Source organism: Ipomoea triloba, chromosome 9 (genome assembly GCF_003576645.1).
Source record: "Ipomoea triloba cultivar NCNSP0323 chromosome 9, ASM357664v1".
Lineage (NCBI taxonomy): Eukaryota > Viridiplantae > Streptophyta > Magnoliopsida > Solanales > Convolvulaceae > Ipomoea > Ipomoea triloba.
Window position 1 is genome coordinate 28,430,755 of NC_044924.1, and position 17,905 is coordinate 28,448,659.

General features: G+C 34.4%; 1 protein-coding gene and 1 non-coding gene across 2 annotated transcripts; one reads left to right on the forward strand and one right to left on the reverse strand.

Annotated features, from left to right (window-relative positions):
• Positions 1–9,628: 9,628 nt before the first annotated feature.
• On the forward strand, positions 9,629–10,153 carry LOC116029874. Its single transcript, XM_031271916.1, has one exon. The coding sequence runs from the start codon at positions 9,629–9,631 to the stop codon at positions 10,151–10,153; it is 525 nt and encodes a 174-aa protein (XP_031127776.1).
• Positions 10,154–17,514: 7,361 nt separating this feature from the next.
• TRNAL-CAA lies at positions 17,515–17,598 on the reverse strand. The gene has a single exon. It is a non-coding gene; the product is annotated as a tRNA-Leu (tRNA).
• Between the last annotated feature and the right edge of the window lie 307 nt (positions 17,599–17,905).

A 17,905-nucleotide genomic window follows, 5' to 3' on the forward strand; every position in this document is an offset into this window, starting at 1 on the left:
TTTTTTTTTTTTTTTAATTAGTAAACATATTGCTGAATATAGAGTTGTCCAAAAATGTGTGAATGTAGAGGTTTCAAAGTGTGAATGTAGAGTATAAGAATCGTGAATGTACATTTATGATTGTGTGAATGTAGAGTTGCCCAGAAATGTGTGAATGTGGAGGTTTCAAATTGTGAATATAGAGTATAGAAATCGTGAATGTAGAGTTATGCATGTGTGAATCAGTAATAGAGTTAAGAAGTTCTAGCAACTTGTAGCCCTGTAATGTGTGAATGTAAAGTTCTCAAGTTGTGAATATGGAGTATAGGACCTGTGAATATAGAGTTTTGAATGTGTGAATGCATAACACTGGTAATATAGTTACTAAACATATAATCTTGTAATGTGTGAATGTGGAGTTTACAAAGTGTGAATGTAGAGTATCATATAATCCTGTAATGTGTGAATGTGGAGTTTACAAAGTGTGAATGTAGAGTATAGTGTATGTGAATGTGGAATTTACAAAGTGTGACTGTAGTGTATAGTGTATGTGAATGTAGACCCAGGTTCACCTTGCAAGGTGGACCTGGGTCCACGGCATAACAATTGACATTGAGGAGTCGCTTTGTAATTTGATGTATTGACTATATTGAGTTGATTAAATTAAGGTAAAAATGCATTAAAAAAAATGGCCCAATAGGCTAAAAAATTAAGGTAAAAATGCATTAGGCTTTACATTAAATGGTCCAATAGAACTTGTGGATCAATTCAACGGGTAATATATAGCCTATCAGACAACATTAAATCATATTTTAGTTCCATTAAAATCCATTGTAATTGGCCCATTAAAAGTAGGATGTTACTGTATGCTCACAACCCAAAACCAATGACATAGCTTGATAAGAACAAAAAATTATAGAATCATAATATTAAAAAAAAAAAAATCAACCCGATAATGAAATCGGGGGCAAATTATTCTGTAGACTCGGATCCACCTTAGACCCGAATTTTGAATGTTCACAATTTACATATTTTTTTTTTTGATAAAGAACAAATTCAATCTTCAATCTTTGATTCTAATCTTGAAATTAACTAATCTAATGTGAACTGATCTAAACTATGCTAGGGAAATATAAACTAAAAGCTAGGGTTCAGAACTCTGTAAGGGAACCTTCACAATTTACATATTAAATGTTCACAATTTACTTTTTAAAAAATCATAATTTGAATACTATGGACACACAAGCTTAACATATACAATTTATGTGTTTGGAATTAGAAATACAATTTATATTCTAGAAGTTCACAATTCCAATACTAAAAATACACAGTGTAGGAATAACTATGAAATCGGGCTAATCAAGTGAGCCCTGTCGGGCTATAAGGTTAGTTGTGTTAGCTTGTTTAGCCCGATTACCAAAAAACCAAAGCACTAAATTAGTAAAAGAGGCACCCTAATACATGCTTGGTTTGATATATGACACAAAAAATAATCTTAGATCCAAATAATTCCTTCATTTATATATGTGTGTGCGCGTGCACACGCATAGCCTTTCAATAACTTTTTGAATTGGAAAAATAGAGTTTGGAAGGTTTTGAAGGAACCTTTCTCCACATTGAAAATTAAAAAAAAAAAAAAGAATTTAGGCTTGCACTAATATATATATAATTCCATTTTTGAAGGAGTTTGAATTTTTCTTTAGCTTAATTGTTCCGTTCACTTGTATTTTCATAAAAATGCCCAACACTCTGAGTCCTAGTTGGCTTAATGCCTAATTTATCTAAAGTTTTCTTGAGCTTCAATTATTCAAGTTCTTTTTGTAACTAATATTTAAGTTAAAATGTTGTGGTATTATCTAATATTTGAAGATAGTTGTTTATTTAAAGTTGTTACTTATTTTCTAAATTAAAAGATGTGTATGACTAACTTAGTTATTGAATGAGTTAGGGCCGCTATGCTTTGTATTTGTCATCTTGCATACTTTTTGTTGGGTTGTGAGGTCAAAGGAACATACAAGCCTTGGTTGGTTAAATTAAATTGAAACAAACAGATCAGAAGACTTTGCAGGATGACATGTATGACTAACTTAGAAAATTAGTTATGAGTTGTGCTTTATTTCTCATCTTGAATGCTTTCTGTTGATCAAACTCTGAGGTCAAAGGGGCATACGAGTTTTGAGTTGGTTGAATTAATTGGAGAGACAAAAAAGACTGAGTCAAATCCTCAAATCGGTTATACTGTAAAAAGAACGGTAAATAGTAATATTTTATATTAAAATACTTTGGTTTCATCTAATATCTCAAAATATTTATTACTTTAATAATTAGATCTTTCTCCAAAGTATTTTTTGTGTATAGTATATGGTCATACTATTTATATATAGTCACCGCCTTCTACATAATATAGATGAATTTCCTTCGAGTTGGGTGTGGGATGTGCTAGGGGCTCAAACTTTGTAGTTGTACGAGTTTATTTTATTTATTTTTTTATGTTTTTGTCTGGGCTTCTTCTTATATACCAAAATATAGTATAACTACTATTTATAGTGATACAATCAATATAATGAGTGAAATAAATTTATAACGAAAGTTGCATTTAATATCATTGAAATATTGTGAAGAAACTAACACTTACATGCATGCATGTATATTCATACATTAGGAAACATTTCATACAGAAGAAACCCAAGGCTCATACTTCTTACACTACATCTAGTAGGTCAAAGCTGAGACAACATACATGATTTGCTTTTTCAATTTTCAACTTAATCCAAGTAAGTCTTTGGCCTGTTTGGTAAATGGTTGTTGGCTGATTGGGTTGGCTGTTTGGGTTAGAAGGTATGATTTGTTAATAACATTAGCTGATTGTAAAAATTTGTTTGATAGATTAGCTGTTAGCTGATAGCTGTTTGGTATAATTTTTTTCTCAAAAAGTTAATTGAAAAGGTTGTTTTGAGTAGCCTTTTGAATTTTAGTATTTTAGAATTACAAAAGGCTTATTAACCAAACAACTAATAGTGATCAAATAAGCGAAAATTGACTGATAGACTGATTATTACCAAAAAGGGCCTTTATACTAAAGATGAAATTGGATACTCATCATTGAGAAGTATAAGATCATACTTGTAATTAAGAGTTACAGACAATATATAAGTGTCACGATTATTTTTATACTTATTATGATCTATTGTGAGAAGAATAAATTATATTAGGATGATACTTGATATTGCCATGTCGTGAAGCTTGGAAGTTCCTAAATTGGATATGAAAATAACTTTCTTAAATGGTGAGTTAGATGAAGAGGTCTATATGAAACAACATGAGAGTTTTATTGTTCCGGGAAAAAATTAAAGAAGAAAGCCTATAAATTGGTTAAATTATTATGTAGTTTGAAACAAGTGTCGAAGCAATGACAGTAGAAGTTTGATCATGCAGTAATGTCGAATGTATTTAAGATAAACGAGAGTGACAAATGTGTCTATGTAAACCATATGATAGACAATTATGTCATTTATATTCTTTGTTTATACGTGGATACTATATTCTTTATTGATAGTGATGATCGAATAATCAAATTTATTGATAAGCCGTTAATTAACATATAAATATGCTTTAATTGTACTAATTTCTAAGTGAATATCATGTGTTTGTGCAAGAAAGAAGTGTATTTCAGATATTTACGACTCAATCATTGGAAAGTGGGACCTAGGCATGAGGAAGCATAAAATGAAGACGAATCGGGATGAATTTAAGGCAAAAATGGGTCAAGAATTAAGGGTCAAAACCATAGCAAGTTCAACGGAGAATTGGAGCAAAGGAGAAGCTAGAAAACACTACCGGGAGGGTGTCACGCTGGAGGTCACGGTGTGACCTACAGCGTGACACCATGGTTATCTTTCAGATGGTGTGTGTCACGCTACAGGTCACGCCGTGACCCGCAGCGTGACCAGCCACCATCTGAAAGTGGCCTGTGTGGTCACGATGAAGGTCACGCCCTCCATCGTGACTTGCAGGCCACTTTGCGGATTCAAGGCGTCACGCTGCAGGTCACGCCATGACGTGCAGCGTGACGGTCTGGAACCCACAAGGCTTAAAGTCTGGTCACGATGAAGGTCACGCCGTGACCTCCATCGTGACCAGGCATCTTGGAGGTAGTTTTTTTTGGCGCAATTTAATTAGTATAAATAGGGTTAGACTTTATTTTGAACTGAGTTTTTCATTTTTCTAAGTCTTCTTTTAGTTTCCCTCTCCACAAACACTTTAGATCATTTTATCCATGCAATTCCATTATTTTTTTAAGAAGATTTAGAGAATAATTACTCTTTGTAATTATCAATTTCATTACAATTTCATAGTCAAACATTATGAATTCAATCAAGTAAGAATTTCAATTTCTTCTTCTTTCAATTCTTAAATTTCTTTTGCATTTAACTTCATTGCATATTATTCCAATTGTGTTAGTTTATAATTTCATTATGAGTTGTTAGAACACTTCAAGGATTTAAATTGAATTGCATTGTATGAATTCTTGCATGAATTAAATTGCTTATTCTAAGTTCTTCATTGCTTTTAGTATGAATGTGATTGTGAAATAGTGAATTACGTGACTCTTGTTTGATTAGGGTCCTATTACACAAGAGATGTATGGAATTGGAGTTTCACCTATGAGAATATGGATTCACCATAGCCAACACTTTCACAATTCTAACTTGCCCTTGAGAAAGGGAAGTTGGAAGGGATTATGCACACAATGTGTTTGATTAAATGCATCACCAACACCTAGTCTAATTGCTATGAGAATAGGATTAGAACTTTGGTGATAGCCATTGTCCACGAGAGTGGCATTGGCATTGACTTAATTCCCTCACTTCATTGTTTAGTATTGTTAAGCCTAGAACATTATAAAAGCATTTGTGCATTGCTATTTGATTTAAATCCTCGTCTTTATCATTGTTTATTTCTCAATTCAATTACTCGTTTTTATCATTATCTCATGCAACCAAATACATCATTTTGGTTAGCTTTAAAACACTCGATGAACTCGTGTTTAATCCCTTGCTACTCAAATCCCTCCTAGCCATTCCTAGAGGACGACAATCACTAAATTCAACCACTAAAAACTACAACTTTCATTTATCAAAAACATGTTAAATTCGAGATTTGACTTGGATGATATGGGTTTCCATTGTATCAATTTTGTAAAATTTTAACTTATAATGGTTTTAATAAATTTAAAATATATACAGTTCAATACTTCAACTCAAAGATTTTCCATACATCACATGTATTATTTCAAATGAAAAATGTTATTTATTACTAGAATACATTTTTTCACCAAATGATACATTTTAATCTATATAGTATTATCCATTTTAAAATATTGGAAGAATGCAAACTAGCACAATAATAAATACTCCATATTTACAAACTACTTGTTAGTTGTTACAAACCACTACTTGTTACTACTACTACTAATACTACTACTACTACTAATAATAATAATAATAATAATAATAATAATAATAATAATAATTGGTATTTAAGTTACATGGAGCATTTTTAATGCAACGATGGAATGCTCCCTAAACTTAATAAGATACAAATTAGTTAATAATTACACAATATAATATGATTAACAAGTAATTCATTGGGTTGATCAGAATGCTAGGCCTCCTAGAGTCCTAGGGCAGATGGTTGTTGTTGACATTGCCTAAGCAAGGCCTAGACCGGATGTTATAATCCCAAAAGCCTTTCTGCGGAGAGTTTTGTACGGTTTTTGAAAAGTTTTTGTATGTGTGATTAGAAAAGAGAAAAGGAAAGAAATAGAAAATGAAGAAAAAAAAAGTTGAATTAAAAAAAAAAAAAAAAAGAGAACAGAAAAGCTATTAACACGCCCTCTAGGCACGCACTGTTGCCAACACGCGTTATTATAATGCACCTTTTTCTTGTCATGCGGGACCCACCATTGCTGACCAAAAATCGGGAGCTCCTGCAACACCCCCATCTTTTCTCTCTCTCTCCCTTCTCTCACTTTCACATCATCTATTTTACATAAAAAAAATTTCACCCAAAATCACAAATGGGGATGACCTAACAAGAATAATTGCCAAAATTACAAAATTACTTTTCAATTCATTTTAAACTTAGGGTCACCAAGAAATAAAAGGGATAAAGTACAAATAAATCACTGAACTATCCAATTAACATTTTTAACAGGTTAATTCCAGGTTTTTTCTGACTGGATTGCCAACATACACGCGCGCGCACACACACACACACACACACACACACATATATATATATATATATATAAATACATTTTTAGGTTTTTTTTTTTAGAAAAAGAACTTAATTCATTAAATCGGATAAAAAGGCAGTTAACAAAGAAATGAGGAGGAGTATCAAACCACTCCCTGCAACACACAGAAACCGCTTCCCGAGTTGATGACCAGAGACGGGGATTCCCCGCCCCTGCCTAATTCTCCGTCGGGACGTACGTGGATGGGGTCGGGGTTTCGGGGACAGAGANACGCCCTCTAGGCACGCACTGTTGCCAACACGCGTTATTATAATGCACCTTTTTCTTGTCATGCGGGACCCACCATTGCTGACCAAAAATCGGGAGCTCCTGCAACACCCCCATCTTTTCTCTCTCTCTCCCTTCTCTCACTTTCACATCATCTATTTTACATAAAAAAAATTTCACCCAAAATCACAAATGGGGATGACCTAACAAGAATAATTGCCAAAATTACAAAATTACTTTTCAATTCATTTTAAACTTAGGGTCACCAAGAAATAAAAGGGATAAAGTACAAATAAATCACTGAACTATCCAATTAACATTTTTAACAGGTTAATTCCAGGTTTTTTCTGACTGGATTGCCAACATACACGCGCGCGCACACACACACACACACACACACACACATATATATATATATATATATAAATACATTTTTAGGTTTTTTTTTTTAGAAAAAGAACTTAATTCATTAAATCGGATAAAAAGGCAGTTAACAAAGAAATGAGGAGGAGTATCAAACCACTCCCTGCAACACACAGAAACCGCTTCCCGAGTTGATGACCAGAGACGGGGATTCCCCGCCCCTGCCTAATTCTCCGTCGGGACGTACGTGGATGGGGTCGGGGTTTCGGGGACAGAGACGGGGAGTATACTCCCCGGCCCCGCCCCGTTTCCACCCCTATATATATAAATGTAATATATATATATATATATATATATATATATATATATATATATATATATATATATATATATATATATATATATATATATTATTAAAACTTAATATTATTTTATATAAATTTTTAAATATGAAAAAGTTAATATTATTTGTAGACATTACTTATTTTTTTGAACTTTGAATAAATATTAATTTTTGTTAGACTTTAAAGTTGTATTGCAAATTCACAATGTTAATATTCGTAGACTTTACTTAGGGTTGAATGAACCCTAACCCATGGATTAGTGTTGTAAAACGTAAAAACTGAAAAGACACTATTTTGACAAATTTTGCATGTGCATATCCCTTGAAAAATGACTTTTCCAACACATACATATTTTCCTTTTACTAAGGCATCATTTTTCATTGACCTCATTTTCTCCCTCTTGCCAAACACTGAAACCCCGAAAAACATTTTCTAAAAGTCCTTTTCCAGATTTTCCCTCTAATTGGAAAAAAAACTACATACGTGGCATACTTGCTTTGTGTAATGTGATTTATAAGATCATAGACAAAATGGTGGCTAATAGGTTGAAACCACTGTTGGGGGAGGTGGTCTCGGAGTCTCAAAGTGCTTTTATCCCTAATAGGCTCATTACAGATAATATTCTGATTGCTTCAGAAGGTGGTCACTATCTGAGTAGGAAGCAGTGCGGGGTGGTTGCTTGGAGTACCCTTAAGTTGGATATGGCAAAAGCATATGATCGTATGGAGTGGCCCTTTCTGCGCAACATGTTGTTGGCTTTAGGGTTCTCTGTACGCTGGGTGAACTTGGTAATGCTATGTGTGACTACAGTCTCCTACAACTTCCTAGTAAATGGGAGGAATGCTGGGCAGATTGTTCCGACTCGTGGTATTCGGCAGGGAGATCCACTTTCTCCGTATTTGTTCATCATCTGTGCTGAGGGCCTTTCTTTGTTACTACAACAGGCTGAGGCACGAGGGGAATTCCATGGGTGTAGAGTCGCAAGGGGAGAACCACCGGTCTCTCATTTATTTTTCGCAGATGATAGTCTCCTGTTTTTTAAAGCCACTGTTCAGGAAGCAGGTGTTATCAAGCAGTGCCTGATTGAGTACGAGAATATGTCTAGGCAGGCAGTGAATTTCCATAAATCTAGTGTCTACTTCAGCAGAAACACCACTGAGGAGGCGAGGAATGATGTGGCTTCTGTGCTAGGAGTTGTCCAGGCTCCTAATTTTGGGAAGTACTTGGGTCTCCCATCCTTCATTGGGAGGGAGAAAAGAGTTGTATTTTCGTATATTGAAGACAAAATCAAGCACAGGATTGGGTCATGGAGTAAGAAGCGTATTTCTCAGGCAGGAAAGGAGGTTCTTCTCAAAAGTGTGGCACAGTCTATGCCTACATACTCTATGAGTGTTTTCCTGCTCCTGGATTCGGTCTGCTCATCAATTGAAAGGACTATGAATCGGTACTAGTGGGGCCCTGGGGATCAGAAGGGTATACATTGGAAGGCATGGGATCGGTTATGTATTCCCAAGAAATGTAGTGGACTGGGATTCAAGGATCTAAGGGCTTTTAATCTAGCAATGCTAGGGAAACAGGCCTGGCGCTTTCTAACTAGGCCTCATTCTCTGGTCACAAGAATTTACAAGGCCAGGTATTTCCCCAAAACTTCTTTTGTTGATGCTACCTTGGGCAGATGCCCAAGCTTCTGTTAGAGAAGTATTATGGCTGCCCACGAACTTATTTGCAGTGGAGTAAGGAAACGAATTGGAGACGGGAAAACAACTTTAATCTGGGGACACCCATGGCTTCCTGATGACCCTAGTCCAATGGTACAGACTGCTATGCCACATGAGCTTGAGGGTGCTACGGTTTCGGGTCTTATTGACCCAGCTTCTGGCTCATGGGATCACTCTATTTTACGAGACATATTTGATGCTGCTGATGTGGATCGCATTTTGAAAGTCCCGGTTAGCCCTCATTATGAGGATTCCTTGTTTTGGCTAGGAGACCCGGGAGGCTGCTACACCGTCAAACACGGGTACATGCGCATCACGGGAGATTTTGAGAGTACCCCGGGCACCTTTGACAAGTGGTTACATTTATGGAAGATTAAATGCCCAGCAAAATGGAAAACTTTTATGTGGAGAGCCCTTTCTAATGTTCTTCCCACAACTACCAACTTGCTTATGAAGAGAGTAGATATTGACCCGTCATGCCCTATGTGTGGCTTCATGCATGAAACCACTATGCATTCACTCCTCTTGTGTGATTATTCAAGTCTTGTTTGGCATGAGTCTTCATTGCATGTCCCTATTGTGAATGTAGATGACTTTGGGGTATGGTTCGGTAATGCAATCTTTGTGCTAACAGCTAGTGATATTGTGCTTGTTGTAGCAGTCCTTTACCACATCTAGAAGACACGGAACAAGGCTGTATGGGAGAGGTGGTTGCCACGTCCGAAGGTAGTGTGGCGTGCTACCCAGGCTGCGGCAACAGCTTGGCACACGGTCCATGCAGTCAATCTCGATCAACACCTCCTGTCGACCACGGAAACGCCGGCTACTTCTTCGACGCCGGATTCCGAGCTCATTCCAGGGGAGGTACGGTAGGGGCGATCTTGCTCACGCCGGATGGAAGTTTTGTAGCGGCGTACAATGGCCTCCTCCCGACGTGTTATTCGCCGCTTATGGCAGAGTCTTTGGCATGTAGTGCGGTTCTATCTTGGCTAAAAGGACGGGGAATAACATCAGTGCAGGTCTATACCGATTGTTCCACTCTCAAGAATTTGTTAACAGCACCTAGTAGTAGTCTTTTCTCTTATGTTGGTTATTCAATTGATGCCTCTAGGGCTATTATGTCTACTTTTGTTAGTTGCACAGTTAGTTATGTGCCTAGATTTGCCAATCGGGCAGCTCACACTCTTGCTACGATGGCTTTCTCGCAGGATATTGTGTTGTAATGGGAATCTTTCCCGCCTCTCTCTATTCTTGAGTTGATCTAATCTATCTTTCTGGTTGGTTTAAAAAAAAACATTATAAATTTGCGCATATAACATTTTTTAGCAAGTTATTTTAATTTCATGTTAAGCAGGTAAGATGAATGACATGATATCTTATGTGACAATTTTCAATATCTATCACATGTGAGTGCACGGTTGCAAGTTGCCTTGACTGTATTGTATAGTGGTTGATGATGAAGAAGATGGGAGATGTGCTTTGGGTAGAGTTGGATATCAAACTCATAGTAAATTGATTTAAATATTAAAAATTGTCATATAAGATGTCATGTTATTTATCTTACCTGCTTAATCTGAAAGTAACCTGCTAAAAATGTTATCTGCACAAATTTATAAAGTTAAATGATTTAATTGCACACTTTTTTGTTCAATGACCTAATTGCACAAACACTAATTAGTTTGATGGCCTATTTGACGTTTTTCCAAAATTTTATTAATTTAGAAACTAATTCATGATTTCAACTTTGCATAGATGAGTTGAACACATATTTCTACTCTTGGAAGTTTTAAGATCTTCAATGAAACTTATTGCATCGTGGACCATGGTTCACCATGCGCATTGTAGACCATGTTCAGATTATGTGCATGTAGTTAAACATATTATTTAATTAACAAATTATGTACCTCATTTAACTTATTATGTATCTTCAATTTATTTAGAGGTACATAATGTGGCAATGATCTTATGGTCGGTATGAAGTGCCTCTCCTAAATGGGAGCTCATGCATTTGAGCTCTAGTGAAGGCGGTATTGACTTTTCATGTTTCGATCAATAAGTTGAGAAAATAGTTATAATACATTGTAATAGATTCAAGTAGTACTAAAAAAAAGGTACATAATGTTAACTGAATAGACATAATCTAGACCGTATACAATGCACATTATAGACACTTGTCAACGATATGGTTTGCGCTTCAAGCGGAGAGGAGCATGAAAGCGATTCGAATTAAGCAAGGAAGTCGTGGATAATTCTATTTCTTGGCCGTCACCGGAGCTCAACTTGTACGCTCTTCAACACATCTCTATATACTTATTCTACAGAATTGTCATATTCCCCATCACCATTAACCTTCTCCAAGATAAATTCAGTGAAATGTTAATTATAGTGAAATTTTGAATACAATTCATATCTTATTATGAGATTGAGTCTCATATATTGCACTTGCATCTTTAATGGTTTTGCCACAATGACAAAACAATATTTTTATTTTAGTGATTAGGGATTTTATGTTGCAATTGAAATGATTTTTAAAATTGTGGACCAATTGGACTAAGGTGGGCAAAGAGACATCAGAAGAAGTGAAGTACCACAAATGATCTTAGAAAACGCCAACGTGGTTAATGGGTACCTTAATAGCTTAATGCCAAGACTAACTTTGCAGCTTTTTGGACAATTAAAGTATAACATTTAAAAAATGATGAGAAAATACATGGACAACATTTACAAAATAGCAACACGGGACCAAAGTGTTGTCTGAAAAGGAATTTATTTACAAAATATTTCCAAAATCAAGTCACGATCTACAAGGAAATTAATCCATGGTCTGAGCCACTCATCATATTCTTCTTAAAATGGATTCGCATTCTCCTGAGGGTGCTAAGAGTGTTGAAGCGTTTATTTTCTAGGATAAAATGGAATATAAGTGATGGATAAATACTACCCGAGTCTACCGCGGGTAAACCCGGAGCAGGAGTACGGGGCCGACCCGACTGGGTCGTCTTGGGCCCAAGTTGACCCCTTGAGGTCGACTGGCCGACCTCATAGGCCAACCCCGGGGTCGTCTTGGCCGAGCTCCGGGCTCTGCCATGGCCTCGGGTCCCAGCTTGACGTGGTCTTTCCGGCGCAAGACGCGGCCCAAGGCCGTTAGATCAGTTGCTTTCTCTCCGAGAGGTTGGGCCTAGAATTAGTATAAAAACATGCAACATTGTCCTATTGAGACATCTTCAACTACTTTGTCCTAACGACATTCTTATCTTATTATTACACAATATAATCTTGTAATAGTTTTTTCCTATTATTAGGTTTATTGATTCGGGCTACCCGGATTAATTAAATCCATCAATAACATAAATATTTAAGCATTCAAATATAAACGTTCTCGGCAAACTAAAACAAAGAGCACTTCGAATTTCATATAAGGTTTTGGTAGAAATTTAGAGAATGTAGAGAGAGTTCGAAGGAATGAGGATCATAATTTTTGGAAAGAAAAGAAACACATGCAACGTAGGGGAATGAAATTCATTGGCATTCACAATTGACAAATTAATCAAAACAATTCCGATGTTACAAAGTTAAATCTTTGATAAATTAAAATTAATCATAATTAAGTCAAAATTTTATCAAAATTAACTGAATTTTCAAATACGTTATAATAGTAAAGGAGATACAAAAATGATGGATGAGAACAATAAGCAATACAATAGTAGCAAAGCTTTGACGAAATCCTCTAGTGCTCGACAATAAAGGTTTGACAGTAATACTTCACACAATCTTACTAAAGGTTCAACGAAATCCTCTACTGCTCCTCGATAGTAATTAAGTCATCACAACCTTTACTGCTCGAAGCTAGCCATCCTCTATTGCTTAGCACTTAGCAGTAAGGCTTCATGAATTCAATTGGTGCATCTTGTTGCACATGGGTTCAAACTTTTTGAGTTAATTTTGGGGTTTAATTTGCACCTCCCCCGCCATTGTGTGCGCGCGAGAAAGTTTCTATGATATACAATTCAACTTTTTAATCTCAAACTTCATTTTTTTCAACTTATCCATTATTCATTTTGTGTGTATAATATATCAAATTTATAATCTCAACTAGGATAATATGAATTCACTTTGACTTAATCAAATCAAGAGTGGACCCACTCAAAATTAAACTTTAAAATGATCACTTTAAATGTTATTTTGTGACAAAAATTGTGCTTTTTCCCTAATTTTATGAATAAAACTTGGACATGTTACTATTGTAATTAACCAAAGTATCATGGTAGACATTGTATAGTGAAATGTAAAAAATTTAACCTCTCAAATCCAAAAATAAATAAAATAAAACAAATATTATAATGTATGTATAGGGAATCCTTATCCATCCAATGCCGCAATTTGCTTCAATATGCATTGAATACAAATATGTTATTGAGAGGAGAATAAGTAAAAAAGAAAGATTATTTGGGAGAATATGTATATATGGTGCACACCTAGAACTTTAGCCTTTTAAAGTTTTTTTCTTTTTGGGTTCTATTTTCTTTTTAAGCTAGAGACATTCATGGTCACATGCATGAATGCAATAGATCAGAAATGAGGTTGCTTCACCGCCACTGCGTGTGTTCTTTTTAAGTGGGTCACACTCCATGTATGTTCCACCGGCTGCTTAACCATCCATATAGATTCATGTGAAAGTAACATGTACATGTATTTGGAGATACCTTCCATAAAGAATATGCCCTTATTTTGTTGGCATCCGACAATAATATTACTTTGTAATTTGTTAAGTGTCAAATCATTAACGGTCTCCAAAGGCCTTCTGTTACTTCTGAAATGAGAGGTTTCAGGACTCTTGTGCTTCAGTTGGTTAAAAAGTGTGTATGAACAAATACTACATTGTAACAGAGTCAATAGTACTCAAAAAAAAAATCATTAACAGTCAGATAATAAAACATGTCACGATCGTGTCAAATAAATTTTGTTCAAATTTGTATAGTGTTACTCATAAAGAACGTAACACATATATTTATAAAAAAGTTACTCAAAAACAATATTCCTTGTTTTGTTTGCCATTCGGTAATAGTGCATTATGATTAGTTAATTGTTAGATCATGAAACTCCTTAACTAAACAAATAGCTAGAAATTACAAGTCATGTCAAACTGAGTTGAGTATGTATATATTACTCAAGGAAAAAAAAAAAAAACTCCTAGTCAAATTGATTAAACAGTTGGTTTGATAACAAGATTTTAAATTTGACCCTATTGGAGTGGTTTATTAACTTTCAATGTTTGATGAGTCAGTTAACTATGAGCAAACTAAGTTAATTTACTTTCTTATGATTTTTTGTCGGCTAGGGTGGGCGGGCACCGCTCAAATTGTACCTTCGGATAATAATTGTTGTTGGTTGTGGGCTTGTAACAGGTAATAATGTGTTATAATTGATTAATAGTTATATAGTGGAGTCTCCTCTAAATGGGAGGTCACATGTTCGAATTCCAATGGAGACATTGACTCTTTGTGTTTCATTATTTCAATAGGTTGAGAAAGTATATATTGACAGATATTGCATTATAACGAAGTTAATAGTACTCAAAATATAACGGAGTCTCTAAATTAAATATATATTCATGAGTAATTATTATGTGTCACATGAAGCGAAGAATCACACGTACATGTTGGGCGAGAAATACTATCAGAAAAAGGATAGGCCTTGTTTGTTGGCATCGGCAGATCGATCTGGTGGCAAATTATTGCATGGACCATGGTCCACACAGCTGTGTGGACCAAAAATAAAAAGTACATTACTTTTGTACTGTAGGTACATTATTTGATAGTATATATCAAATAATGTACCTTCAGTACAAAAATAATGTACCTTAAAATAATGTACCTACAGTACAAAAATAATGTACCTTCAGTATAAAAATAATGTACTTTTTATTTTTGGTCCATGCAATAATGATTGCGATCTGGAGGCCTTTATATTTCTGTTAATAGAAACGTAAAGCAACCAACAATATATTGCCTTGATGCCAAAGATTTTATGTAGCAGACTGATTAAGTCATCGTATTCCTTACGTCGCAACACTACACTAGTCGATACAATCTGCCAATGTGGAACTCAGCTTCTTCAACCACTAAAACAAATTTAAATTGTATATTCCTTACTAGTCGACAATATCCTATTTAGTCTTAGTTTTCAAAATAGTCCGAATAATTGATGCCATATTCCATCGAGTGCCTAACATTAATTACAACAAAAAAAAAAAAAAAACACGTTTGGTTCAAAGAATGAGCCTGCAATGGAATTACATCAATTGTTATACCATGGATCATATGTTTATAATAATTACAGACACATAAACTGTTAGTTGTAGGTACACAAAATATGTTAACGCTAGACGCATAACATGTTAACCAATATCTTATATGTTTGTATTTAACATATTATGTACCTACAGTTAACAATTTATGTATTTGTAATTATCATGTTATGTGTTTGTAGTTATCATGCGATGTGCCTTCAATTTGTTTACATGTACGGATACGATTAACTGAAGGTACAAAATGTATCAGATGCGGTTATTTTTGGACCAGGGACCACAATCCAAGGTAAACCGTCCATGGTATAATTTGCTAGAATGATATCCCCAAAACAAGCTTATTTCATTGTTTGTTAATTCTTTTTATTCTCATGATGAACATTGTTCCTGGGAGCCAAGAATGAGCTATTCCCTTTGCAAATTAGGGGAATAGCAATTCTCCGAGGTCCTGGTATTAGGCTATTTCTGAATTCTCTGAAATAGCCTAAATTTATTGTTTCTTATTTTATTTCCAATTAAACCTAGAATTTATTTATGCTTTTTTTTTTCTTCATATCATAACACTTTCTTTATCACTAGTTCGACAATTGCATGTCTTTTAGGTTCAAACTCTTCAACCTTCACAATAATTTATTCATATATATATATATATATATATATATATATATATATATATATATATATATATATATATATATGTTGCAAAAATCGGTTGCATAGGCCGCCTAGATGTTCCTTGGCCGAGGAGAATTGCTCCCTAGGCGGCCGCATAGGTGGCCGACTGCCTAGGCGGCCTCTTAGCGCCTAACTCGGCTGACTAGGTCGATCGGGTTGGCGGCCAAGTAGGCCGAGTTAACTCACCCAACTCAGTAGACTTAGCCGAGTTAACTCAAGCGAGTCGGCCTTATTAATTTTTTTTATTATATATATATATATATATATATATATATATATATATAAATATATATATAGATATTTATTTATTTATTTATTTATTTATTTAAGAGAAGTAAGAGAGATATATATATATTTTCAAAAAAAAAAAAAGAGAGAGATATATATAATATAATATATGACATACACCCACATACATAGCACTATTTTTTTTATTTTTAGACACCCCCGCCTAGGCGCTAGCCGCTAGTCTATCGTCCGACTAGCGTCTAGCGCCTATTGCAACTATGCAATAGGCACTATATATATATATATATATATATATATATATATCCATGCTAAGTAATCTACATATGAAATTAAAATTAACATGACCTAGTATACCATGCAGCAAACTCAAAGATTCAAGCAAGTAAAAGAAAATTTATTAATACTTTTATTATGAGATAATACCCAAAATTGTCCAGCAACTCTGTCATAATTCTCAAATTGATTATCAATTAACAATTCACTAAAAATAGTCTATCAACTAAGCAAAAATTTACTCAATTTAGTCTTTGTTGTAAGTAACAGAGAACTAAAATGAGTATAATTTTACATAGTTAGAGGACTATTTTAGGTGAATTGATAGTTACGGTCCAATTTGAAAATTATGAATTAGTTAATGGACTATTTTAGGTATTATCTTTTTTATTAATAACAATAATATAATTGTTACATTGAGTTTTAAAAGCCCATCAACTATAATACTATATATCTTTTACATACATACATACATACATACATATATACATATACATATATATATATATATATATATATATATATATATATATATATATATATTCCACGTATAAACAAAACTATTTTGTTAGACTTAAAAATTATCCGGAAGCCATGCTTGTTCAGTAACAAACTAGAAAGTAGGTTCTTTCACAGCTTGTTATCCAAAGTCAACTCCTTAATTAATTCCCAACCGGAACAAATATATGCCAGGTTACACCGATGTTAATGAACTACTTTCTTTAGTTCGAACCAACCAAGTTCACCTTAATCCTTATTTGTATGGACCATTGCATGCTTGACCTTTAGTCGATTATCAATTTTAGGCAAAACTTGTACAATAAATAACAACAAACTATTGACATGTACAAAATGTTATCCAAAGTCAACTCCTTAATTCCCAACCGGAAACTAGAAAGTAGGTTCTTTCACAGTTGACATGTACAAAATGTTATCCAAAGTCAACTCCTTAATTCCCAACCGGAATAAATATAAGCCAAGTTGCACCAATGTTAATGAACTACTTTATTTGGTTTGAACCAACCAAGTTCACCTTAATCCTTATTTGTATGGACCATTGCATATGGAATTTTTTTTTGTTGTCAGAAGTGGGATTTGAACCCACGCCCTCTCACGAGGACCAGAACTTGAGTCTGGCGCCTTAGACCACTCGGCCATCCTGACGATTTATGATTAAATAAAGTTTAAATATATTGAATACGCGACGTAGCTAGTGTGTATTCTCATTTTTTTGATAATGCTTCATTGTATACGATAATTTCGAAGAAATTTTACAATAAAAGAATATTGTATAAATACTAAATTTCATTTATTTATGAATATATTGATTTTAAATTCAATTAATGTGTTTGTTACGCTATTTTTTAAAGCACAAATTTTATATTACTAGAAATATTGTCAAATGCCATTATTTGTTGTTAAAGATGTTGGATTTGAACCGACGCCATCTAATGAGGATCAGAATTGTTAG